Source organism: Parambassis ranga, chromosome 9, assembly GCF_900634625.1.
Source record: "Parambassis ranga chromosome 9, fParRan2.1, whole genome shotgun sequence".
NCBI lineage: Eukaryota > Metazoa > Chordata > Actinopteri > Ambassidae > Parambassis > Parambassis ranga.
In genome coordinates this window covers 100,696-128,673 of record NC_041030.1, presented here as the reverse complement: position 1 = coordinate 128,673, position 27,978 = coordinate 100,696, and the positions used below count along the sequence as shown (strand labels likewise).

The window sequence follows — 27,978 nt, the reverse complement described above, 5'->3', positions numbered from 1 at the left end:
TTCAGGTTTCTTCCGCCTCTTTCCACACTTTGTTCCCCGCTGCACAGTCTCACCAGACCGGCAGCAGCGGCATGAAGCTTGAGGCAGTCATGGAAAATCTGCAGCGACAGCAGGCAGCACGGCTTGCCCTGGAGGAGAAGCTTCGGCAGGAAGAGAAAGACAATGATCTCTGCTCCATGGTAGAGTCTCAGAACCACCAACAAGATCTGGCTTTCCGCCACTACCAAATGGCGATGCGCGGTGCCCTAGCCGCCGGAGTTGGCAGCAAGTCCCCAGGGGTGACGCTCCCTCACATGGGCATTCGCAGATCCTACGAGGACAGGAACTCCACACCGGACGGCGCCGGCAAGGAGCGGGACGAGGAGGAGCAGAACATCATGCCTGAGAATCAGGAGGACGGGGATGATCTCGGTTTAAACCAGTATCAGGACAGATTGTCATCACACCAGGGAGTTTGTTTGACTCCGAAGAGCGCCGCAGTTAATCTCATGGCCAGAGTCCCAACTGTTTTCGCTTTTGCTCACCGTGCTGAGTCTCCGGCGTCACAGCGCCCGTCCCAGCACCACGAGTGGACTTATGAGGAGCAGTTTAAACAGGTAAGGCCACTTACACTTCCTCACACATTGTAGCACAATTAAACTATGAATCCCACTTAACTGTGGTGAATCCTTCAGAGGAAGTTGAAATCACTTAGACAGATGTATAATTGACTGAGAGTTTGAACTTTTTATTTTTTATTTATTTTTTGCCACTTTTAGTTCTTAACCAATTGTTTTTCCACTTTAGGAATTGATTTTTAAATGTATAATGCTATGGCAGTATAACCATATGTGTTTTTTGTTAATGACAACTGATGAGGTAGGCACAAACTTGCCAACTTAAACGATTTCAACTATAAACCTTTCATAAGATAAACATCATGCACTGTTTACCAGCTTTGATTAGGGTTGAGTTCTTTGATTGCTCCATCTTTTATGAATGATGTTATAGTTACAGACTACTCTACTTGTGATGTTTACATTACTGTAAGTATTCGTGCTGCACATTTAAACAACCTAATACATTAAAATGCAATGTAAATGGGTACTGAAACCAATAGCCTCAGGATGGAGATGATGCTGTATGGACGGTGGTATAAAAGTATTAGTTTGAATTACAGAGAAATATTCTTGTACACACCTCATATGAGAGTTTAGGCTTATATTTACCATCGCAGGATATTAATAAATTGTTTTATGCTCAAATAATTTCAGCAGCAGCCTAATATATTCCGTACACTGACATAATTTTTTTAAATTGTGATTACAAAGCATTTTCTAAAAATCTTTATTTCCATTAAGACTTTGGCCTTACATGCATGCTCCATGTAAAAGTCATGCTTCAAAGATCTGATGGGATGTGCAGTTATTGTGGAGGTCATTTGTATGTAGCCATGCAGCCAATGGTCATGCAACAATAAACAAATGCTTAGGGCTTTCTTTGAAAGCATCAAATGCATCTTTGGAAGTAGGAAGGAGATGTAGGTTATATATAAAAAGACAGTAAGTCTTTGAAGTTTTAATCTGATCTGCACCCCAAGCAGCACTATTTATGGTACCTCCTCAATCATTTTGGTAGAAATTGAGTCAAACCAACATACATATTTTTATAAAATTTAAATGCTTTAACATTTCAACATTAGTATTTTAATGACTTAATTCAGTATGTATCTTTTATATTATTATTATTATTATATATTTTTTTGTTAATTGTTATATTGTTCTATACATTTTCTATGTGTAGTTTGCTGAGTGCCTGTACATTTCTACTGCAACGGTAACATCTCCCAGTTTGAGACTGATAAAGTACATCTATGTATCTGATATATTTATCTATCTAGCTGAAACATATCAAAGAAATCCTCTGCAGTGACAGAAAAATCTGCCAAGTTGAGATGACAAAGTGACTGAAGCAAAGAGAGAGAGAAATGTGTGTAGTTTTGGCAACATCTCGGAAAATGCAGAAAACTAGTGCAGTGGGGATTCCTCTGAGACAAAAAGGGAAGCTGAACTTTACACAATAAATATGCCATAAATATGCCATATGTCAAATATGCACTGTTAAAAGCATCCTAGAATCATTAAGTCTTTATCAATCTGTTTATTTATTTATGTATTTAGTATTATTGTTATAATAATAATAATAATAATAATTTTTGTGTTCTCTGATGATTTTGAATGCAGAGCACAGTTGAACATCTCTTTGATGCTGAACAGCTGGTGCTCTTATTTTGAATGCAGTAAGACTGCATGTGTTCATTAGATGTAGAAAATTTTCATTTCTTCGAATGCTGAGCATAGGATGCAGGTGCTAGGCTTCCACATGATGATTGGTGGAACTGTCTGTTGTGTACAGACACAGTTTAGGTGTGTGTTACTCCTGAAAATCATTTTCATTTTCATTTGTGTTGCTGTAGTTCTATGGTATGGCTGTGGTTGACAACTGTCTCAATTAACATTTCCTTTATTAGTAATGGTCAGGCTGCAAAAGAATACATTTTATAATGTACACCTAAAATGAGCTTCCCCTGTTTGAAAGATCAGCAGCCACCACTGATACAGTGGTATTTGAATCTGATTCAAAACCAAAAATCCTGCGATATGTTTGTGTGTGGCTATAATGTGCCATTAAGTCAATGCAAGTTCACTTTTATAGTGCTTTTTACAATCAGAATATTCTCCAGGAACTTTACAGATCCTGGACCCCCTTAACAAACATGCAGCAAACATATATTACAGAGAACAAACATGACAGGTTGTTGATGTTGACAAGACGAAACTATTGTGTTGCTATTGGAGACTGACATGAAAGCACATATTATCCTGCAGTTAGGCTACTTCCCTCGACAAAAAAGTAAAGTAAAGAGAGAAACACAGGCATTAGTACCAATAGCATTGCTTAGCTTAGCGTAGTCAATAGAGTTCGGTCTATCCAACTAGCATGTCATGAGCAACACTGGGAAAAACAACACACATTCTCTGTCTGACGGCGGGAGTATGTGTGCACACGTGTCTGTGTGTGTACTTGCATCGTGCCTCTGTGTGCAGACAGCAGCGGTGAATTGTGCACAACCATGCAGAGACAGAAATGACATGCTGCCATGCAAATAAGATAAATAACATGAACGGTTTAGTTTGTTCATCTTAAGTGGCTTCTGTTATGATCTGGCGCTATATAGAAAATTAAAAAAAATTAAATTGACCTGTTCTCTAATATAACGGTAATAGTAGCAGAAACACTGGACTGATTCTTAAATATGGTAAATGTTGGATAATTAGGATATATATTTTGTACTCATCTATGGTATTTCCAGAGTGTTAAAAGTAGAAAAAATCACAACATTTTAACCAAACCGAACCAAAAACTGTGACTTCTGAACTGTGATACGGACCGAACCGTGGATTTAGTGAAGCATTCCATTCCTAGTATATATCACAAGTTAATCGTGCACCAAAGATCAACAACAGAGACTGGTGCAAGGAATAAGCATTGGTTTCATCTGGCCGGACTGCATTTCGGCATGCAGGAGGCAGAGAGACCTGGCATTATTGTACTTGTGGCTTGTGGTAACATGTGACTATACCTATGTAGCCCTACACACATAGTTTATGCTAGCTATACTCCTTCCTAAACAGAAATGTTTAAAGTCTGGTCTTAAAGGTGGAGGCGGTGTCTGCCTCTTGAACCCAAATTCGAAACTGGTTCCACAGTGATTAAAGGCTCGTCCTCCCATTCTACTTTTTTTTAATTCTGGGAACTACAAATAGACCTGCACACTGAGATCATAGTGTTCTATTGGGAATATATAGGACTAGGGTTGGGCAGTATTAAGGTATACCGCGGGGCATACAGATAGCAACAGTATCATTTTTAATACTGCCACGCCCACGCTAAAAAATGAGCAAAGGCATTGGTAAGGTTAATGGGGCACCGCAGGACATTTCAGCATAGCAGGGTTGAGGAGGAGGTGGAGCTGTGTTGTCATCGTTTCAGAAAATGTCTACACATGACACAGTGCTCCTAAGGATGTTCAGGCTCTGGGTCTCACGCTCTGGGTTTCTGTGAAGCGCTTTGAGACAATTTCTAAATGTAAAATGCACTATATAAAAAAACTGAGTTGAGTTGAGTAGTGTGCTAGGGCAACAGGAAGAAGATGGCCGACACCAACAGACTCAACAAGCTCATTAGGAAGGCTGGCTCGGGAGTTGAGCTAGAGTCTGTGGTGGAGGTGACGGAGAGGAAGATACTGAGGACACTCCTCAGTATTCGTAACAACACGTCTCACCCCCTGCATGACACACTGCTGTCCTACAGGAGCACATTCAGTGGTAGACTGAGACTACCACCTGCCAGTGGCCATCAGACTGTATAACTCCTAGCTAGATGATCATGTCATGTAACACTGTCATTCCCTCCACTGGTCTATATTTGTATCCATGCATCATATATTGTGCTCATACTGCGTACTGTACTCCGATTTGGATTTTAGTGACACTTATACTGTGTACTTAACTGCATTTAGTGTAACTTGATCCCCTGGGCACAATCTTATCTTATCTCATCTTATCTCATCTTAAATCACTAAAGCAAATTCCTAGTAATGTGAAACCTCTTCACTTACATAAACACAATTCTGATTCTGATAACACGACATATCTGCATTTTCAAGTCCTCGTGGACACTGGTCTGCATTTTTCACTGTGTGACACATAAACAAAAAAGTGGAAACAGAACTATGTTCAACACACACACACAGGCGCGCACCCACAGGTGTGCACACACGTACCGTATACATATTTACATATTTTCATGATACGACGCTGAAATATATATTGTCCTCATCTTTTGCGATCATGCAGGGACAACAGTGACTATAAACCCTGCAGTTACCATCACTTTTAAATGACACGTGAATGAGGATGAGAAGCCATGCTGCTAGCGTTTGCTAGCTGGAAAGAGGCTAACATCTAAAACAAGGGACAGAACACTGACGGAGGCTAACGTTATCTTACAACTTACAACAGCCTAAACATCTCTGCTTCCACTGTCAGTGTAAATGTTCTCAGTTTGCTCTACTTTGACATTACTCTGCCTTCTGAAATCCAGCTATTACTGACAGTAACAATGGCTGATTAATTCAAATGTTGGACTCGTTGAACGAGTGACGTTTTACTTTAACAATTAAATTTAGTTCTGTAGAAGCAATGTTGAGTTAAGTTACCAAAACATTCACACTTTTTACTTGCACTTAAATAAATTAAAAAAGAAAATTCTAATAGTTCTATAGACAACACCATTGAAGGGCTTTTTACAGTGCAGGCATGAGAACACCTGCTACAGTCTTTCACACTGGAGAAAGTCAATCCAGCAAGAGTGGGATTGAATCAGACTGAATCAAACTGTCAACCTCACCTCACCTCTACCCCCTGAGCCACAGACACCAGAAACTGCTAAAACCTTCCAGGGACATGGGAAGTGTAGGCCTTTAGTGTGGCTTCAATCGGCTTGTGTAGAACTGTCCCTTGGGAATTGGTTAAGTCCAAACACATGACTGCCAGGTTTCCTTGATTTTTCTTTGCTTCTTTAATGACCTTAGAAATGACACTGTTGTGATTGATGTAGCTGGGCATTTAAGGGACTGTACTTAACAGACATGTCAATGTACTTGTTCCTTAGCTGAATTGGAATTGAACCTGTTCAGTTAGATTCCCAAAAAGACCCTCCTCCCACAAAATATTAAGCATTTATAAAACAATTCCACCCATTGAAATGAATATGGGAGTTCTTTAAACACATTCAAACCCTTCACACTCATTTACATTTGAAATGTATCTTCTGCAGCTTTTACCCCCTGCTATTAGGTTGCCTCAACGCTTGTTCTTTGCAGCTTCTGTGCTGTGGTAGGCCCCGGCCTCTATTGATCTTGTGATTAGGGGCTTTTTTTGTGTTGCCATGGTCAGTGCATTTGTGTTGTCTTTCCTTCCAGCCTTGCCACTGCAAAGATTGATGTCAGCATCTTTCTCTATCTGGCAGTACATACTGTGTGCAGGGGTTTGAAGAGTGAGTATTAATAGTACACTTCAGAGCCTTCTGTGTACCATTCGGTTGATTCTCTGGTTTCTATTTCTCTTGTGTAACTCTTTAGGTGGGTAAGGACAGTGTATCTTTGTTTGGCCTGGGCCTTTGGTATTGTTGTATTTTTTCAGCTTTTTATTCATCACACATTTTTGTAGTTTTTATAGCTGGCTAAGCTCTCCGTGTTGTCTTGATCTCACCTCCAATCTCCTCCATGGGAGGTCTGGCCTTTTATGTATCATCTCTATTTTGGTCATCTCAAGTGTTACTGTCGCTGTCGTGAATATCAGCCTGTTGGTAACCAGGGTTACTGGTGTAGCAGCATTTTAAACGATTCTGGTTCTCCCTTCATCATATAATATATTTTCATTTTTAAGTCCTTACACCTCAACACACCTTTGCATTACATTTCTAAAAAGAAGAAAAGCTAGGCAGCATTTCCAAAGTCAGTTCAAGCTGACAGTCGTGATTGCCTGGAGTCCCCAGCTGAACAGCGTCTTTCAGCCTCTCTCAGACTGTAACTTTTCTTCTCTAAAACACACACACACATGCACAATGATGCACAGTGGCTTTCTGATACCATAACCCACACTACATCAAAAAGGTTTTGATTGATGAACAAGAATAGTTGCGTCTGCAGGAAGGGCCTTTTTCCTTTTGTGTTTTGATATGAACACATATTGTCTCTATATATGTGCCTGTGCATTCTACTTTAATTGACACACAACACAACCTTCCATGGCTTTGTCAGAAGCTGTGCACTTTACATTTTGTTCCTTTACATGCCAACTACGGACTGCCTGCAGTAACACTGCACTACACTACACTAAAAGGGTACTCACCCCTTCCCCAACACAACCACATACATGCAAGCATGCACGCACACACACTAACACTTACACACACACTACCTCCCACCTCTGGTTTCCTCTTGAGTGCTAACCTGCTCCTTTAATATTGGTGACAGCTAATACACTTCTACATGATCAATTATTATCTCAGGGGCATCGTCAGCAGGGTCCCACTGATTCCAAAGGTCATCCCTCTGTCTTCCACTATTGATTAAGTAGATCTGTTAACATTGTTCTAGGCCCTACTGAAAGACAACATTGTTACTGAGATATTTCCATCTGCTGTATCTGACTGCAGAGACCTATTTAAAAGCCTCTCTGACTCTGGCACTGTTTAGTGAATAGACCAGAATGAGAAGTAAAATTAATATGTCAAGGGGAAGTAGTGCTATTAAAATAAAGGCCACAGTCATAACAAACAAACCAGTATTTTGCTGAGAAATGTTATTGTTTTTATTTTGAAATTAAGAAACAACCTTACTTTTTATAAGTAATAAGTAGTTAATAAAATACCTTCACAGTTTAGAGTGTCACAGGAAAGAAGTATTTTATTGTAATATTGTATAATATCCATGCACAAACAAACCTATATACCTGTATCATAGTTGATTGTAGAAAAAGAAAATGTGTGAGGGGATTTAAATAATTGTTTCATAAGCTATTTTTCATATTTTTTCAAGGCCATATGGGATTATGTGCAGACTTATTATGTTATTTTTTGACACAATCTAATAAAAAGGGTTATATATTATATATTATAAAGGGGTGATATATTCTTATGTGTCTTTCTTTTTCAGTTGTATGAACTTGATCATGATGAAAAGCGCAAAGAGTTTCTTGATGACCTTTTCAGTTTCATGCAGAAACGAGGTAAGCGATTTTCATTTTGGTACAAGAATACTCTTTTACCTGAGATTTCTGTTTTGCCTCTCTGAAAGAAAAAATAACATTATTTAACCCCATTTGTTAGGGTCTTTAACCCTCATGTGTTGTTCGGGACATTTTTGTCCTCTGAGAGAAATTTTTCTGTTTATTTTGGCCATAACTTTGTCAATATGTGGACAAATTGAATCATTTTTCCTCAATAAGCTTAATTTTACATAAATTTTGTTAATATGACTTTAAAATTTTTCATAGGTCAACGGTACACTGTGGGCAAATTTTACCCCCTAATGTGTTGTTCGGGGACAAAAACGTCCCCTAACTTTAACGGTTTTAAAAATATATTAGATAAATGTTTTTTTGAAATTTTTTTGCATAGACCTTTTAATTAACTTCAGTTCTAATCAACAGTAGTGAAAACTGTGAAACTGTGAAAAACAAAAAGATTTTAACCCTTTAATCACCAATTTTATAAGGGGTGGTGCTGAAAATTGAAAAAAAAAAACACAAAATGGCTCATTTTTAATAGAAAAGGTGAATGTGGACTGGATTCTTTTTAACCTTTATTACAGTCTTGGTCATGTCAAACATCAGTAAAAAAATTGACTTTATTGCATTATTAGTTTTTGCACAGCACTGGATTTTCTTTTTTTCTCCCTAATGTGTTGTTCGGGGACAAAAACGTCCCCTAACTTTAACGGTTTTAAAAATATATTAGATAAATATTTTTTTGAACTTTTTTTGCATAGACCTTTTAATTAACTTCAGTTCTAATCAACAGTAGTGAAAAAATCATTTTCCCCCAGGATTTCTAACATTTTATGGGCAGAACTGTTTTTGTTTATAATGAGAAATGCCTCTTCAGGTGCGCAGAATCCACACAGGTCAAACAATACTGTATGCCAGACCTATTGTTCAATCTATTATCATGCTCTGGCAAAGTATGCGCTTATCTTTATGAACATTACCAGATGGTTATCATCCTTTCAAGTAAACAGTAGGGGTGGAGCGGTTCACCAAATCCACGGTTCGGTTCGTATCACAGTTCTGAGGTCACGGTTTTCGGTTCGGTTTACATTGTTGAGGTTTTTTTCTACTTTAAACACTCTGGAAATACCAGATGAGCATAACATAAACAGCCTATTTATCCAACATTCAACATATTTAAGAATCAGATCAGTGTTTCCCCTATCATTATTTTAATTATTATTTTAATTTCTATATAGCACCAGATCATAACAGAAGCCATTTAAGATAACCTTTCCTATAGAACAGGTCTATACCTTGTTCTTTTATTAAACAAATGAAACAGCTCATGTTATTTATCTTATTTGCACGGCAGCATGTCATTTCTCTCTCTACCGCTGCTGTCGGCGCACAGAGGCACGATGTGCATACACACAGACAAGCACACACTGTTGGATAGAGAACATGTGTTGCTTTGTCCACCGTTGCTCATGACATGCTAGTTGGATAGCCTGAACCTTATGGCTATTCTAGGCTAAGCTAACGGTACTGATGCCTGTGTTTTTATTTTATTTTTGCCATTGAAATGCTTTTTACATCCCGCTCTGTGAGCCATGATGGGACCTTCGGCAGCTTTGCACGGTTGGACGCAGAGTGGTGTGGGTCTCCTCTGCTCTGACTGCAGCTGAAACTGCTGCGTAAAGCTACAGAGACTGAACGCTTGTGAGTGCGTTGAGGCGGGGGAGGAGCTCACGGCCGCTGCTTGTCGAGGACAGTAGTCTGCAGAATGATTTCAAGTCAGTCTCCAAAAGTCACCAGAGAGAGTCTAGTTGCTTTTGATAAAAAAAAGTTTTGAGGGGGACTTCCGGGTTATGGAGCAAGGCGGACGTGGCTAAGTGAGCTCCGCGAGCATGTGATAATTATTGTTATACTACTACGGTTACTAAAACACATTTTTGGATATATACGCGTGGACGTTATTTCCTTTACATTGGGTTCCCTTTCTACTGTTTCTTTGTGGCGTTCTATTACTTTATTCTTTGGCTACAATGATGCGGAAGCAACGACAGGCTGCCAATGCTAAGGAGGGTGAACAACCTGCTCATGGCCAAGCCGGTAGCCAGACGGATGATTCTCTAAATGTGACAACTTTCTCGGACCTGTTGAACGGTTTGAAGACGGATGTATTTGGGAAGATTGACTCTGTGGTGGAGTCGCTTAGATCTGAAATAACATCAGTGAGAGACGAGCTAGCCTCATCTACTAGCACTCTACGGGCTACGCTGGATTCTCATGCTAACCGACTGGTCGAGCTCGAGAACACTGCTATTTTCTGCGGGGATTCTGTGAAAGACCTGCAGACCACTGTTACCACTCTGACCAGCGAGGTATCGTCACTGAAAGTCAAATGTGAGGAGCTTGACAACAGATCTAGATGCCACAACATCAGGGTGGTTGGCTTAGCGGAAGGTATGGAAGGCTCACATGCATGCAACTGGCTGGCTAAATGGCTATGTGATGTTTTGGAACTTGACCGCGAGCCAGCGGTCGACCACGCTTATAGAGCGCTACGTCCCGGGCCAAAGGGTGGCGATGCACCGCGCCCAGTGATTATAAGACTGCTATATCAGAGGGACAGGATTGCTATTCTTCGCAAAGCCAGAGCAATTGGGGATGCTTTGAAACATGATGGAAAACGAGTGCATATCTTTCCTGACCTTACGGTTGCCCAGTCTAAAAAGCGCGAGGGGTTTGCTGGTGTGAAGCGTCTGCTGCGTGGGAACTCTGCATTTGCAGACTATGGTTACTTTCACCCAGGCCATCTGAGAATTACCTTACAGAACGGGGATCGGCACAGATTCGAGGACCCAGCTGCGGCGGAGCGCTTTGTTCGCCGGCACACCTCAACTCGGGGAGACTCATCTGAAGAGATGAATGACGGCGCTTCTGATAGTGCTCATGTGGACTCAGTGCCATGACTGATGTAAGGTAACGGGCCTAGTAGGCTATTACGGAAATTTGATGGATCACCCTCTAGTTAGTTAACTATGTAAATGACATAAATGGAGGTGACATTGGCTAACCGTTGTTTTCCCTTTTTTATTTATTTTTCTTATATTTTCCCTTTATCATTTTTTTTATTGTTGACAAACTATGCTATCTGTAGGTTATAGCTGTTGTCCTGCCAATACTTAAATTTTATTTGTGTTTTAGTAGTCTCATTGAAGATGTATATCACATGTTCCTGTTGAAGCATTGGATGCTTCTTGAAGTTCTGGAAGGTAACACAATGTTCTTAACTGCAGTTCGTTTGGGGAACTGTTTGGGGGGAGTACCAGGCTTGTGGTTGTTGCGTTTTCAAAACATTTTTTTTTTGTGTATAACTATTGTGCATTTTTTTGTTTTTGTTTTCTGTTTACTCACTTATTTATGTATTTATTTCCTCTTCCCCTCCCCTCTCCTCCCTCTTTGTGTGGTCCCTCATGTCTCATCACCAGGTTTAGGGCTGTTTCCAGTCCTTAACTCTGTTTGTATTAAGCTGTACTACTGATATTAGGTTAGACTCTCTATGGCTATAGACACAGGCTCTTCGACTCATTCCAACATTCCAACTCACAAAAGGGAGGTAGCCTCCCTTTTGTGAGTTGGAATGTTAAGGGCTTGAACTCACCTGTCAAATGCAATAAGGTGCTTAACCACTTACATAGCCTACATGCCATGATTGCTTTCTTACAAGAAACTCATTTGGGAGTTTTGGAACATGCAAAACTTAGACGAAAATGGGTTGGGCAACTATATCATTCTAACTTTTCTGGCAGGTCAAGGGGGGCAGCCATTATAATTCATAAGGCAGTTTCATTCAAGGCAGTCCACACTGTAGCGGACCCCAATGGGCGCTATATTTTTGTGTCAGGCAGGTTATACAATATGCCTGTGGTTTTGGGCAGTGTGTATGCGCCGAACTGGGATAATGAGTCCTTTTTTCAGAAACTTTTTTCAGAAATCCCAGACCTTCAATCCCATCACCTCATTTTAGGTGGTGATTTTAATTGTTGTTTAAACCCTGATTTAGACCGATCCTCCACTAGACCCGGCCACAGCTCTAAATCAAGTCATGTGATCAGGTCTTTGATGGAGGAATATGGTGTCAGTGATCCATGGCGGTTTCTATATCCTCAAACCAAAAAATTTTCATTCTTCTCCCCAGTACATCACTCTTTCTCACGTATTGATTTTTTTCTGTTGGACGATAAATTACTTTCCAATATACGCTCGGTCTCATATAATCCTATAGTCATCTCTGACCACGCCCCTGTGTCCCTTGTGCTTTCTTTCCCAGAGAGGCCTAATTTGCGTTCTCCCTGGCGTTTTAACTCGCTCTTGCTTTCAGAAGAAAAATTTGTTAATTTTATATCAGACCAAATTGATTTCTTTGTTTCCACCAATGTTTCTCTAGGAGTATCCCATTCATTGATTTGGGAGACATTTAAAGCCTACATCAGGGGTCAAATTATAAGTTTTTCTGGATCCCAAGAGAAGCAGCGCAGGGAGCGGCAAGGTCAGCTTCTTACTGAAATAGCTAGGCTTGACGATGAGTACGCCTCCTCCCCCACCCAGGAGCGATATAAAAAAATAATCACATTAAAATCTGAGTTTGATATTTTAGCCACAGAACAAGTAGAATCTAAACTGCTAAAGCTTAGACACTCTGTCTATGAATATGGTGAAAAGCCCTCCAAGCTGTTAGCCTATCAGCTGAGACAGGCCACAACTTCTAATCTAATATCTAAATTGTCTACCCCTGCAGGCTTTACAATTGATCCTTTAGAGATAAATAGTCTCTTTAAAGATTTTTATAGCTCTCTCTATAAATCTGAACAAAATGCAGATCCCCAGACATTAGTATCTTTTTTTAGTCAAATAGATATGCCTACCATCTTGCCCAGCCAAAAAGAGACTCTTGACCAAGCGCTCACTGGAGAGGAACTCACAAAGGCTATTTGCGCCATGCAATCTGGGAAATCTCCAGGCCCCGACGGACTCCCTATAGAATTCTATAAGAAATTTTCTTCAAAAATTGTGCCTCTGCTGTTAAATATGTTCCGTGAATCTTTACTATCTGGTATTCTGCCCCTTCTTTACGGCAAGCTTCTATCTCATTGATACTTAAGAAAAACAAAGATTCAAATCTATGCTCCTCATACCGCCCCATATCATTACTTAATGCAGATATCAAGATTCTCGCTAAAGCTCTTTCTCTCAGATTGGACTCTGTCCTCCCCTTCATCATACACCCAGACCAAACAGGTTTTATTAAAAACAGGCACTCTTTTTTTAATATACGGCGTCTTTTCAATGTTATTTATGATAATAGCTCATCGGAATGTCCTGAGGTGGTTGTGTCCATGGATGCTGAGAAGGCTTTTGATAGAGTCGAATGGACCTATCTTTTTTGTTGCCTTTCTGAATTTGGTATAGGTGAGGGCTTTATAGCCTGGATACGGCTCCTTTACTCCTCTCCGCTGTCCTCAGTACGCACTAATGGCAATTTCTCTGACTACTTCTCTCTCCATAGGGGCACCAGACAGGGCTGTCCGCTGTCCCCTCTTCTTTTTGCAGTGGCAATAGAACCGCTGGCCATTGCGCAGGATGGTTTTAGATACCTTGGCGTCACAGTTACTCCTAAGTATAAAGATCTTTTTGATGTGAACTTTAATACATTACTTGCACAGACTAAAGATGATCTTAATCGATGGTCGATCCTCCCTCTATCGTTAGCAGGTAGAATAAATTCAGTCAAAATGAACATTCTCCCTAAATTCCTCTATTTTTTCCAGTGTATTTCAGTTTTTATTCCAAAATCTTTCTTTCATAGCTTAGACTCTGTAATTTTACAGTTTATCTGGAACAAAAAGGTCCCACGACTACGGAAGACAGTCTTGCAGAAGCCTAAGGGAGATGGGGGGATGGCCTTGCCTAATTTTACTTACTATTACTGGGCGGCCAACTTGCAGATAGTTATGTACTGGATGCGAGCAAATTCGGATACGTCACCTGCCTGGTGCCGGATGGAGGCCCTGTCATGCGCACCCACCACTTTATGTGCCTTAGTTACATGCTCCCCTATTCTAACTAACTTTAAATTTGGGAAAAACACACTTGTAGCATCCACTTTACGTATTTGGAAGCAACTCTGCAAGCATTTAGGGGTCAAGACGCCATCGCTTTGTATGCCAATTAGTTATAATCCTTTGTTTCCTCCTTCATTGCAAGATGGTGCTTTTATGCTGTGGTGCGAGAGGGGCATATGTACTGTCAGGGACTTATTTGTAGAGGGTATCTTTGCTACCTTTGAACAGCTATCTGACAAGTTTGAGCTCCCCCAATCTCACTTTTTCAGGTATTTGCAAGTGAGACACTTTTATAGAAAGACATTTAAAGATTTTCCACATATCCCAGCAGATATTCCTACTGATAGAATTTTTAAGTTACCCCTGATGATGAGTGGTGTTGTATCTACACTTTATAATGTTTTACTATCTCTTTGCTCCCCCTCTGATGAGACTCTTTTAGCTCTTTGGTCCCAGGATTTAGGTAAAGACCTGACGCCTTTGTGGGGGACTATTCTCGGTCGGGTCCATTCATCGTCAATATGTGCTAGACACGGAGTCATTCAGTGTAAGCTACTACACCGTATATATTGGACAAAATCTAAGCTATCCCGTGTGTACCCCAACACTGACCCACTTTGTGACAGGTGTCGCCGTTACCGTGGTACACTCTTACATATGTTCTGGACATGTCCCTCTTTACATACCTACTGGAATCTTATATTTTCTTCTATTTCAGACGTGCTACAGATAGACCTAGACCCATGCCCTGTTGCCGCCTTATTTGGGGTCCTACCTAACACTATTAAACTTTCTAACTCTAAGTCAGACTTTGCTGCATTTCTTTTTCTTATTGCCCGGCGTTTAATCTTAAAACACTGGAAATCTCAGCACCCACCTTCTTATACTCTCTGGATTAGGGATGTTCTATTGTTCTCGAAGCTTGAAAGGATAAGACACCTCAAGCGGGGTGCAGTGTCCAAATTTGATGCACTTTGGCAGCCCTTTCTTTTGCATGTTGACTCACTAATCTTACAACCACCATTAAACTAACCTAAAATATTACACATTCCTCCTCACACTGATTGTGTATGGGATTTGAGAGGGACACCCCCCCCCTTTTTTTTTTTTTTTTTTTTTTTTCTTTTTTTTTTTATATATATATATATATATATATTTTTTTTTATTTTATTTTTTTTTGTTTTTTGTTTTTTTTTGTTTTTTTGTGTTTTTTTTTTGTTTTGTGAAAAATAAATCTTTGTTAGTTAACACAGCTTGGGGCCGGGTGGGATGGGATGGGATGGGTAAGGTGTGAGAATGTAAGAATCACTTATTGAAATCCTATGTTTGACTGTGTGATAATTGTGAAAGGGTTCTGTTTTGTACTTCTCAAAAATTTCAATAAAAAAACCATGGGAAAAAAAAAAAAAAAAAGTTTTGAAAGGTTTGGAAAGCCGCCAAATGTAGTGAGAGACCCCAAGTTGGCAACACTCATCTCCATGCTGTGGTAAAAATGCCTCCCTGCATTACTTGATGCATGTCCAGAACCGAACAGAACACTCGCCCCGAACCAAAACACGTGTACCGAACGGTTCAGATTTTTTTTCCTGAAACGTTCCACCCCTAGTAAACAGATATTCAATGCAATTATATATTTGGGCAAACTGTTGTGGTTCAGTGATCTGGTGTTCTGTTTTCCTGCTTCCTGCAAGTTGCAATACAATAAATTATTATAAAGCCTTTGCACAACTGTTGGTACTCGGGTTCTAATAATAATTCCATCAGTTACAATAGGGCCTTGGCACTGCAGGTGCTCCAATCCTAATAATAATTCTGCAGTTGCAATAGGGCTAGTGTTCAGGCCATAATAATAATGGTAAATAATAAATCCTTCAGTCCTTACTAATGTCTATAGTTGTAGGAACAATGTGTTAGAAATTATAAATTAACTATGTACTAATGACTAAGCAATGCTTCATTTTGTACAATTACTATGAAATGTTGCCATGTTTCTTTCTGCTGTTATTTATGCTGTCACAGCTTCATAAAAAAAACTGGTTGAAGTAATGATGTAGTTGGGTCACTTGGGTTTAGAGACAGTATGGATTGTTGTTAGTGCATTCAATTTGAGATTGATTTTGGACTTAGTGTAGGAAGACATTGTCAGTCTGAAGCAGATCAGCAGTAGCCTATCTTTACTGCTCACCTCACAGCTGTGATCAGGCACTGCTCCAAATATTCCAATCAATGTTTCTTGACAACATCACAGTCATTCTGCCCTGACAGAGAAATGTCAGCCAAACACTTCATTGCATACAATACATTAACTATTGTTATTGTAACTGTTAAACTAACCCAGGTTCATTGATTTGTATGTGTTGTTTTTAGTATTACAATATGACCATTATACAATTGATGATATGTCTGGTTGAAAACCTGATAAAAATGAATGTTAATTTAACATCATTTAATATCTAACTAGCTTAACTTTAAGTCTGTGCGAACCAGCAAAAGAAGAGTAATGGCAGGATAAAGTTTTACTACAATATCTGTAAAAGGAATCTAGGTAGATCGACTGTGCAACACAAGCACGTCAGCGTGAAGCATGATCAAAGGTGTGGGGGGAGGTCTTCAGTGCCACTTTACAGGCAGAATACAGTCTGAATTAAAGTGGCTATTGTCAGAACCAACAGCTGCTTAAATCTAAATTAAATACATAAAATTACTGTGTATGACTGTGAAGAAGTATGTATATGCTATTCAGCTGTAAGCAGTAGTGGACGACACTGAGAAACATCCTAGTTTAATTGTAATATTTGTTTCACTTGATTTACACATGAAAGACTCCTGGGTGCATTTTCCAAAAAGCAGGTTTGTCAGTTTAAGTCAATGCTGAGTGTGTTTAGGTTTTTTATATGGTTTCATTTTACAATCAAATCTCAAGTTACTTAGGCAACTGTTGACATTAGTATTGGTAACTAGCAAGCCATGGCCATAAAGAAGATACATTTGTATGCCATTAGCTCATTGGCTTAGAGGTACAAAGTGAACACTCTAGCAATGAAGCCAAGCTTTAAGACGAGTACTGCACTACCAGAGGTCCTGAAATTTCACATTGTTCCAGTTACAAACTTCTCTACTTTCAGTAGCTGAGGGATTATTTGAGGACTTTGCAAAGAGGGTTTCTTGTATCCTATCCACTGTTGCTTAGTGCCATAATGACACATGGCCAGATGAGATCGTTTGTCTAACAAAAGACCACTATTCTCACTCCTTTATTCCTTATATCTCTTTCAGGGAATCTGAGAGGCAAATATATCACCCTCAGTATTGAAAGCTAATTAATCTTGCTTTAAGAGGCTCACTGTGTCTCCTCAGATTCCATCACACAAAGGTTGAGACTTTTATTTATTACCTCAATCTTTGGTCGACTACTATGTCTTCAACAATGTAATGTTTTACAGATCAGTACAGATATACATTTTAATTTGTAGAATAAAGACAAAGCCAAAGACTTTGAGAGGGCAAGACCTGAGAATGTCTAGTGCTGATTTGTTTTGTATCTTTGTCTCACTGTAAAAAAACTGTTTATGTGCATTTGTCACTGTCACAGATGAGTCCCACCACTGTTGTCTCGTCAGCATACCTAATGATGTAGTTTGTGCTGAATCAGGCAGTGCAGTTGTGGGCAGACAGGCAGAACAAAAAAGGGCTTATTCTAGTGGTTCTTGATGTTTGTCTGCTGCTACTGGGTCAGGGTGTTGAGGAATTAGTAGGCACTGCATGTCCATTTCCAGCAGCCTCAGCCTTTCCATCAACTGTTATGTAAAAGATGAGCTAACATAAGTGAAGAAGATCTGGGCTCCAAGTTCTTCAGATCTCAGTCTATATGTAATGTCATACAAGTTTAAAACATTCCAAAAAAAAACAACATACAGTTGGAGACAAAATTATTATCCCCCTCTAACAATGCCATTTTTTATTTATTTATATAATTTCTGTTTGCAAAGACATACAATTTTTAACATCAATTTATTATTTAAGGACTGAATGAATGAATGATTATTGTCATTGTACATCAGTAAAATAAAATTAAATGTGCTACATCTGAACAATACAAAGATAAAAGCATAGAAGATAACACATTCAGACACCAAAATCCACAACCACACAAGCATACTGACAATATATATATTGTCATTTTTTATATTAAAAATATAAATAATGTTTTAAAATACAAGCTATAACACAATATTATAAATTGAGGATTTATCAGCAATTATTAATATTCTCTGAAGTACCTTCTTGCAGATCAGCCAGCATACAGTATGTCAGCATACACTCAAAGTCACCAGCAGATTTTGCCACAGGTTGTTGTTGTGGAGCAGTCTTAAAAAGTGTAGATTCTGCTGGGACTTTTTCCACTATTGGCTTGGTGTTTTCTGCCCAGGGGCAGGTTTGACAGATGGTATTTCCCGGGAGTTTGAAGGTGGAAGGCCTGCTCAAACTCATCCCTTCATCCCATCCAGGGTCGGTCCTGTTTTTTCTTAAGTCCAGCACCATTTCCTTGGTTATCTTGGTGTTAAGGGACAGGTTGTTGTCTATTCAGTGCTTGGACAGTGCACATTTACTTGATCCCTGTATGCAGACCACAGTGGTGTCATCATCAGATTTGATGATGGTGGTTGGAGCAGTGGATGGGAGTGCATAGGGACTAGAGGGGTAGGCTCAGCATGCAGCCCTGCAGGGAGCCAGGTAGAGGTGTGGAGGGCTGTGTTGATGTTGTCTTCTGTTGATCACTTTGCCCTATAACCAAACTTATATGGATCAATTTAGATTGTTAATGACTACAATGCAGAAGAAAGATTTTTATCAGACCACTTGCAAATGTTAGGAACTGGCATAAAAGGTATTAAAAGGCATTATCAAAAGAACAGACTGGCAGAGAGAGAGAAGTATCACTTTTTTTTAAAGAATGGGTTTAATATTTTCCAATCCAGCTTCCTCCTGTAGATCCCTTTAGCCTCTGTGATCTTCACCTTCTGGTCTCTCTGAATAGCACTCAGCTCCTCCCTGTTGCCATCTCTGAAGGCTTGCTTCTTCTTCAGGATGGCTTTTTATTTTTTTTATTTATTTGGATATATCAGAACACAAACAAGAAATCAGCAGTCCTCAAAGTAACAAAAATACATTACAGGGAATGTATTGATTGTCCGATAGGAGTGAGAGGAAGTGAAATACTTATTTAATCCCACCTCATTTTTTAACATTACATCGAGTCCCCCTTTCCAAAAACATTAATTCACATAAGTGCTTTCAATATATCTGTGTATAATCAGACAAATCTGTGTATAATCGGTCAAACAAATCATAACAAATAACAAATTCTGCTTCATATTTGTTTGTTGTTTGTTTTATCTCACTATTCAGTCTCTTATATATCTTTTGTTACCCACAGCTTGTTGTTTGGGAAACAATGAACAGTTCTTGCACGGAAATTAATGGTAGTCTGTGGTGCACTCTCTAAGTCCATCAATGTTCTCACTATGCAGCTCACAGAGTGCCTCCCAGTTTCAGCGCAATCAGCTAGTCCCTAGTGTAAAAAAAAGCAGTGGTGCTGAGCAACGATCACATGGCAGAGCAAAAAAAGCAATTCTGCCATGAAAAAGCAGACAAAGACTCTCCAAACTAACATGTTAAATGAAGTTGCTAAAATACTACAGCTTACATCTAATCAATAATTAAAATGATTGTAAGGTGTAGGATGTTTGTTATTGCAAATAATACAGTTTTAAAATATGAAAAGGCAAATTAAGTATGAAATATAATAATAATGACAAACACAACATTTTAATACATTTACATTTTAATATAACACAATTATCTGCTAATAATTGTAAGAGGTTAAAATGAATGACACATTCTTACATAAGAAATGGCATTGTGATCAGATGATGAGTTCTAACAGAAATCTAGCATTTACAATTTAATCTCAGCTATGTTTAATGCTGCAAAGAAGCTGTTTGTTAGCATTTTCTGTAAAATCTGTGAAAAGAGCAATACAACAATATTACATACATACATTCAATAGTATAAAACAAAGAGACATTAGAGTGTGAAGTGTCCCTAGGAATGCACCAGAAAGTTTTATGATTGGTCTGGTCGGTCATAATCTCCTGGTATGCCAGGCTGTGAGGAGTCATAATTCTGGAGTCCTTGTTAGTGTATTCTGAGGTAATGAAACATCACAAATCAATGACAGCTAGCTGTCTGGATGGCTAAATACCTTCTTAGCAGATTGGTCTTTCCAGTCTCAAATTTCAGAGCTCACCGATGTAAATCTTATTGCCAGTTACATGGTGGTCTCTTTCTTAAGGAATGCTCATTTTTAACACAGTGGAGCATCAGAAGGAACAGCTTTTTAGAGGTTCTCAAAACACTGTTGTCTGTTTGGAAGAATGTAAAATGCAGCCATGCATCCATCTATTTTCCAACCGCTTATTTCCCACTGCCGGGTCGCAGGGGCAGCAGTCTAAGCAGGGACACCCCTACTTCCCTCTCACACTACCTCCAGCTCCTCCAGGGGGACCCTGAGATGTTCCGAGGCCAGCCAAGAGAAATAGTCTCTCCACCGCATCCTGGGTCTTCCCCAGGGCATCTTCCCGGTGGGACATGCCCACAACACCTCACCAGGGAGGCATCCAGGAGGCATCCGAAACAGTTGCCCGAGCCACCTCAGTTGACTCCTCTCGATGTGGAGGAGCAGCAGCTCTACTCCGAGCTCCTCTCCTCACCCTATCTCTAAGGGATTTTGAAGGAAACTCATTTTGGCCACTTGTTTTCGTGATCTCATTCTTTCGGTCACTATTAGTGTTGCAACATTGCAACATTGCAATATTGCAACACTAATAAAGATTTTGAGTCATATATTAGGAAAGAACTTTATGCAGTCTTAACAACTGAGACACAGCTCAGCTGATTACCACTGTCTGTGAAACTTTGTGGTCCTGATCGATGGTCTTGATTTTTGTCAGCTGTTTGCATTGATAAAGGTTTACATAATTTTACTTGCAGTATAGCCTATGAAAGATTGTCCCACTAAGGCACACATTTTAAGAACAACAACAAAATCAGATGAATTAGTCTTGACTTGTTTAAAACTTACAATCTGTAGAAAATAGGAGTCATCATGACTGCAAACCTGCCCCCTTATTAGTAAAATAAAGTGCTTAACTAATAATTTCTATTTGCAATTTAATGTTGGGCAATAAAGTGAGAATGACCAGCTCTTTGTGAAGATTCCAAAGTGGTTGACCCTAAGATAATTAACCTGCATTTTGCTGACAGAGTTCCATTGTGCCCATTGGATTTACCATAATAGTGATCAATAGCTGCAGAGATATAGCGCAAACAACAGCAGAGGGGGATGAAGGCTCTAAAGTATCGTCTGAGGTGGAAAAGCCACATCAATTAAGGCCAGTAATTACAGCTTCATTCTGCAGTGATGGCATGTGAACAAATGAGTCACTATTAAACAAAAGACTGATGTTTCCCTCTCCACACAAGACAATGCCAGCAATAAGAAGCTTCAATACCCCTGCATTGCTCTTTGGAAAGGAAAAAGTGTGACTTAGACAAAAGTGTAATTTATGGGAAAACTTATGGGGAAAAATTTGCTTTTAAATACACTGTTACTATTTGAACAGGAAAATGGACTACCCTTTTGGTAGTTTGTACATTAATGAAAATTAATGTCACTTTATGACAAAGCTATAGAAGTGTGTGAGCTCCACAGTGACCCATATCTTAAAACATTGTTCCAGCTCTACTGATTCAGAAAATTTGATTACACACCCAGACATCACCAATATATACGAACTTTTGCCACTTTATATTTTTGCAGTTTTTTTTCTGCTTTGACATAGTTGTCAGATATTTGATTGGCTCAAGATAAATTGGCTTTATAAGAAAGTGCACAAACCTATTAAAAGGGAGGAGCCAAAGTTAACAGAATTGATTGTGGATATTGTGTTTGCTTTCTACAGGGACACCAGTGAATCGGATTCCTATCATGGCCAAGCAGGTGTTGGATCTCTATATGCTTTACAAACTTGTCACAGAAAAAGGAGGCTTAGTGGAAGTCATCAATAAGAAAATATGGCGTGAGATCACCAAAGGCCTTAACCTTCCTACCTCTATTACTAGTGCAGCTTTCACTCTCCGAACACAGTGAGTATAAGCAGTAAGCACAGATAATAACCCCACATGACAGTAAGCAAACCCCACATGACTGAGACACTGGGCTGTAGAAGTTAAGAACTGTCATTTACACAGTAAGAACTCCATTTTAGCTCAAAATGTGTACATTATTTTTTTTTAATCAATGTCTGTAAAATGCTTATGTGATTACATATGCCTACACCAGCCTGACCTCACCTGACAGCAACAGCAGTTATGAGTTTGACATGTCAACATATTTGGTACTGGATACACATTCTCATGAATAGGAAATCTTATTGTAAATGGTACACTGTGACTGGTTCATCCAGTGACATGCCTCATTCTTAGAGTGTGAGATCGGTTATTATTTGGTTTTTGGTCAGACTTCTCAGTCTTGCCATCCCAAAAAAGTACACATTATGATTGAGACATTAGAAAATTCTTCTTTCTTGCAGATATATGAAGTACCTCTACCCATACGAATGTGAAAAGAAGGGACTAAGTTCCCCTACTGAGCTTCAGGCAGCTATAGATAGTAACCGACGAGAAGGTCGCAGACAGAGCTACGGCTCTGCCATCTTCAACTACTCTCCTGTGGGTACCCCAGCTCTACTGTCCTCACCAAAGATGCAGATGACCCACCTACCTTTGCTTACTCATGACAGTAGTCACATCTCCCAGGTGCATGTGGTCAAGAAAGGTAAAATACTATGTCTACCGAGATATACAGTATAACAAGATACATGACATGAGAAAATAAAACAAGAAAATACCACAACACTTAGATTTACATTACAGGCATCATATTTACCTCTGAATAGTCCACAGTTTCACCTCTTACTTAAGTGTCATTCCAAACACTTCAAACTCAGCTGATCACATGTGTATATGTTAAAAATGTTGACTTGATGGCTTTTAACTGCAGTTGCTGAGGGAGTTATTTGGACATCCTGGTGACATTTTCCAGCTTGGGATGAATAAAGTATTTCTTTTCTTTTCTTTTCTTTTCTTTTCTTTTCTTTTCTTTTCTTTTCTTTTCTTTTCTTTTCTTTTCTTTTCTTTTCTTTTCTTTTCTTTTAGAATAGAATACTATTCAGACATGGTGCTATTGTTCTTAGCAATATTGCAGAGCTAAAAGATTAGATTTTTTAGTATACACAGTAAAGAAAAATTTGAAGCCGAAGAAATACCATCCAGTTCAACAATATGACCAGCTAATCTAGTTAATCTGGGATGTGTAGGAACAACAATAACAACCTCAGTTTTGTCTGAATTTAGTAACAAGGAATAAGAAGTCACCCAGGCTTTTATATCCATGCCTTTAGTTTCCTCTGGCTTCATTAAAAAATGCAACCTGGAGCCATTGGCATAACTATGGAAATTTCCACCATGCTTTGGAATGAACAAACATATGACACACATAGTAATGAGGAGACATCTTCCAGGAATATTTCTGAGACACAATTATACAACAGCTTAGGGAGCTCTCTTAGAACAGATTTGTAACAAACAGATCAGATCATGTCTAGAAACTAGGCACTGTATGAAACTAAATCATACTTTTCTAGCTTCTCATGACCAATAACTGATATTTTTTGTGTGTGTTTTATACAAATAAGACACTGTCTGACTCTTTTCCTTTAGCAGGTCATGGTTTCCTGTATAACCCTATCAGTCTTTCACACTGTTGTGGAGGAATGTTGGTCCATTCTTCTTCACAACCTTTGCTTGATTTTATTGAGGTTTTGGGCAATCACTTGTTCACAGACCTCATAGGGTCCCAATACAGTATATCAATTGGGTTGAGTCCTGAAAAGTCCAGAATTTTGACTAGACCATACCGAAACCTTGATTCTTTTTTTGTCTAGATGGTATGTGTGTTTTTGATCATTGTCCTGACCCATTTTTTTAACTGTTGCACAGTTGCTCTAACATTTGCCTCTAGTATATTCTAGTATACAAATGGAAATCATCACACCTACACTGCAGTAAGCATCAAATACATGGCCATCTGTGAATCAAATAAAAGGTACTGGTAAAAGGTACTGGATAGAGCAATTGCTCTATTCAGTACCTTTTACCTCATACTACAAAATATGTACAGTTCAATAAGTAAATTATTTGCATAGCTAATAATAATAATAATAATAATAATAATAATAATAATAATAATAATAATGATTTCCTTGGTTTCTTTCCAGAAGAGTCCATGATGTCAAGCTGCCTCCCCAGCCGAATCACCCTACCCATGTCACCCAGCAGCTATAATGCAGCAGCAGTGGCTGTCCAGGCAGCATCCCTGGAACAGCTCAGAGACAAACTTGACAGCGGTGAACCACCAGAGAAGAAAATGATAATAGTGGCAGAGGAGCAGCAGAGGATCATGCAACACACCTTGCAGCAAAACCTGCTGGCAATGGCCACCCATCTACCCCTTAACATCAAACTTAACAACAGAGGTCACAGTGTTTTGCAGAAATATATAATATTGAGAATAATTAATATCCAGCAGTAAAAATCAGAAATGCTTGGGTAATATTTAGCCTAAGCTAAATAAGCTAGGCTTGTGTTAGCCTAAGCTATTTCTTTTTAAATGGCACTATGTCCATATTAGAAACATCTAATGGCCCAGTCTGTTATTGTTGATTATTGATGCTTACACTGCACAGCCACACAGGCATTTTTACATGTGATAAGATGAATTCTGCCTGTGGTTAAAAAAAAAAAAAAATACTTATTCACATAACCTAATGATACAGGCGGGGACAGAGGAGGAAGATCTACTCAAGTGTGATCTACTGCTACTCTGATATTACTCATAATAGCAGGCTTTGGAGGTCATACACAAATCATATGGAATCTTTGTCCCACACCAGCTATCTTGCACTGGCCACTCACAAATAAATTAATTTGATGATTACATCCAAAAGCTATTATTGTGTCTCTACCAAAATGAACATAGATTAATGTTGATGATGCATATTTAGTAAGTTTTTAGGGAAATGTAATCTTTACTACTCACAATTGTAGTCTATATATCTGTAAACCCATTAAAATCACACTAAAATGATAATGAAAGTAATAATTTTATGAATTATCATTTTTCATAAAACCGTTGTGAAGAATTATTTATTCACTGAATTGAGATACTAACTAAATCCTCGAAAATTGAAAGAAATTTTGCCATGTTCATAGTATCATTCAATTATGATACTCCCAAAGGCAGTTCTTTTCCTCTGAGAAGCAGGGCTGAACAATGCATGTTGCAGTGTGTGTACTGTCCTCTATTAAATTTTACAGGGAACTGTCCAATCATGTCCTTGCTATACTTCTCTTGGTGGGTGTACATTTGAATTTTTGCCTCAGAACATTTGGAGACATCATTAGATATACGATGTCGATGATGATTCTCAGTCATCCAGGTCATTTTCATTCAAATGCTTGAAGTGAGGCATATGGACTTGTAGAGTTTTTGTGAAGACATTTCTCTGCTCCTCCAGGCAGCTTCATCAGTTCCAGAAGTGGACTTCACAAGTCCAGTTGCCTCACTTCAACCGTTTGAACATTAATGATGTTCTGACCCTTTTGGATGACCTTAGTGATGTCACACCATAGATGATACAGTCAGCTCTGGTAATTTTCCAGGCTAAATACTTTTAGTGCAAATTAATTATAACTAGACTTACACACAGGATTCACACAGAGGTCAAGCAATAAAAGCAATAAACTGTCTGACAGACCTATTGTTCAGTCTACTATCATGCTATGAGCCCTTACAGGCCAACCTCATCTCTCTATCATCCCCTATTCAGGAAACAAATATTTGGACAAACAATTAAAAACCTGAAACATACTCCCTATACTATTATATATATTTTTTTAAAAATGCTATGGAAATCTATCAATCTATCCCCAAATAGATTATATATTATTTATTTTGAATAGAACTTATCATGTAATCACTTTTGTAATAAAAACATAACATTTAATAACTTTGTGTTATAATGAGATTCATCCATAACTGACATGCACAAAGGGCTGTAACATGTTTTTACAGTTCTTTCTCCCAAAAACTCCTATTAAAATAACAAGTAAAGCTCTTCTTATCTCACTTACTCTCACTCTGAATTATCACGAACACTGCTTTTGCTTCTTCTGTTCCCTTTCTAAATGCTCATATTGAGTTTTCTCTCTCTCTTTCTGTGCCTCCTCTTCTGACAGATGATAGACAAGAGACCGCATTGAACCTGTCTACCAACGGCATTAGCAGCATCAACATGTCAATAGAAATAAATGGAGTTGTCTACACAGGTAAATAGAGGGGCCGTTTGCTGATGTAATTGCAGGGAGGAAATTCAATAAGTTATAGCAGCACCCTGGTGCTTAGTCCTCTACACAATTTGATGTCTTTGCTATAAAATCCATTGTAATGAAGTGGCAGTCCAATAGAGTTTAAAAAGTTAAATATCGCAAAAATTGTCCTGTGGATTTGCAATCAATGGGGCTTGTTTTGTGTGTGTGTGTGTGTGTAAACTGAGGCAGCATGTATCTTGAAGCAATTACTCCCTCTCTGCTTTAAAATAGGCCATTCATATATAAGGCGAGGTGCTGTCACATCACATCTGAGCTCCCACTTTGAGTGACCAGTGTTGATTTTAATATAACTCATCCTGACATCCCAAAACTATAACAGGTGACTGTCTGCAGGTCTGCATCGCTGTCCATGCTTAAGACATAAGAGCACATTTCATTTATTCTGAGTGTATTTTTACACTTTAAGCCCGAGCCACAGTCAGTAGGACTAGCCATTTTTCAGTAGGACTAATCAGATTGCTTTTTATATAATTTGCTAGGTTGCATAAAGATTGGGCTTTTGAGTGATGGAAAAAAGTCGGATGAGTCCAGTTTCACTCTGTTCCAGAGTAATGGATAGGTCAGAATGATAGGGAACTGGATCAAGTGATGTATCTACCTTGATTAGTGTCTGCCATACAAGCCTGTGGGGGCAGTGTTATCAGTGTTATTGCTTCAGTTGGTCAGGCATGGGTTAAGCAATGTTGTGTCCCCGAAAGCTTTAGAGACTAGCTGACTACTTGAATATACTGAATAACGAGGCCTTTCCATCAATGTTTATTTTTTCTACAATGGCATGAGCATATTACACATGATTACAATGATCAATCAGGTTAAAGTGTCAAAGAGTCAGTCAAGTCCAGACACTTAACTCCACTGAGAAACTAAATGTTTGCGCTTTAACTGTTGCCAAGTCAAAGTAGGGTAATCCAACAAAATATTCAAGTATGTGGATTTTAGTGGGCAATGTACATTAGAACATTGTGAAGTTTGACTTTTACCTGATGTTTGCTCCTCAGGTATCCTGTTTGCTCGGCAAACCACCATAGCAGGGATGACAGGACATCATGGGAAACATAACTATCAGACTCAGGGAAAGACCAGCCAAACACGGTTCCAGCCTTCCTGCTCCTCGTCTTTGTCTTCATCCTCTTCATCACTTCATGGACACAGAAACTCCTCACCCTGAGATTTCTGTCCCTATGCTTCTATCTCACCAAGCGAAAAATCCATTTTCTTCAAGAAACACGAACACCAGTAACCAAATAATCGGATTCTTTGCAAACAACAGATTGTATAAAAACAAAACTATTTACATTTTTTTTCGTATTTCAGCTGTCCCTATTTTAAATTAACATTGGGTTTTCAGAACAATCAATTCAGTTCAATTCAATTTTATTTATTTATCACCTTTTACAATCAAAATTGTCTCTAGATGCTTTACAGAAACCCAGAATATGAACCCTCAAGCAAGCAAGCAG

General features: G+C 38.9%; 2 protein-coding genes across 2 annotated transcripts; both read left to right on the top strand.

Moving 5' to 3' along the window:
- Window positions 1-71: 71 nt before the first annotated feature.
- Window positions 72-27,686, top strand: arid3c (AT rich interactive domain 3C (BRIGHT-like)). The gene is made up of 7 exons (XM_028413841.1): window positions 72-596; window positions 7,763-7,835; window positions 21,970-22,153; window positions 22,600-22,844; window positions 24,346-24,603; window positions 26,366-26,455; window positions 27,517-27,686. Exons 1-7 carry the CDS (start codon window positions 72-74, stop codon window positions 27,684-27,686), a joined length of 1,545 nt encoding a protein of 514 aa, XP_028269642.1.
- LOC114441791 (uncharacterized) lies at window positions 13,550-14,845 on the top strand. The gene is made up of 2 exons (XM_028414878.1): window positions 13,550-14,567; window positions 14,678-14,845. Exons 1-2 carry the CDS (start codon window positions 13,616-13,618, stop codon window positions 14,722-14,724), a joined length of 999 nt encoding a protein of 332 aa, XP_028270679.1. The 5' UTR covers window positions 13,550-13,615; the 3' UTR covers window positions 14,725-14,845.
- Window positions 27,687-27,978: the final 292 nt, after the last annotated feature.

Bases quoted from the DNA above. Each gene is read 5' to 3' on its own strand.
- arid3c (XM_028413841.1), top strand. From the start codon at position 72: ATGAAGCTTGAGGCAGTCATGGAAAATCTGCAGCGACAGCAGGCAGCA. The intron at 22,845-24,345 runs GTAAAATACTAT...GTTTCTTTCCAG, and splicing joins GGTGCATGTGGTCAAGAAAG to AAGAGTCCATGATGTCAAGC. The intron at 24,604-26,365 runs GTCACAGTGTTT...CTCTTCTGACAG, and splicing joins CATCAAACTTAACAACAGAG to ATGATAGACAAGAGACCGCA.
- LOC114441791 (XM_028414878.1), top strand. From the start codon at position 13,616: ATGAACATTCTCCCTAAATTCCTCTATTTTTTCCAGTGTATTTCAGTT. The intron at 14,568-14,677 runs ACAGGTGTCGCC...GTGCTACAGATA, and splicing joins CAACACTGACCCACTTTGTG to GACCTAGACCCATGCCCTGT.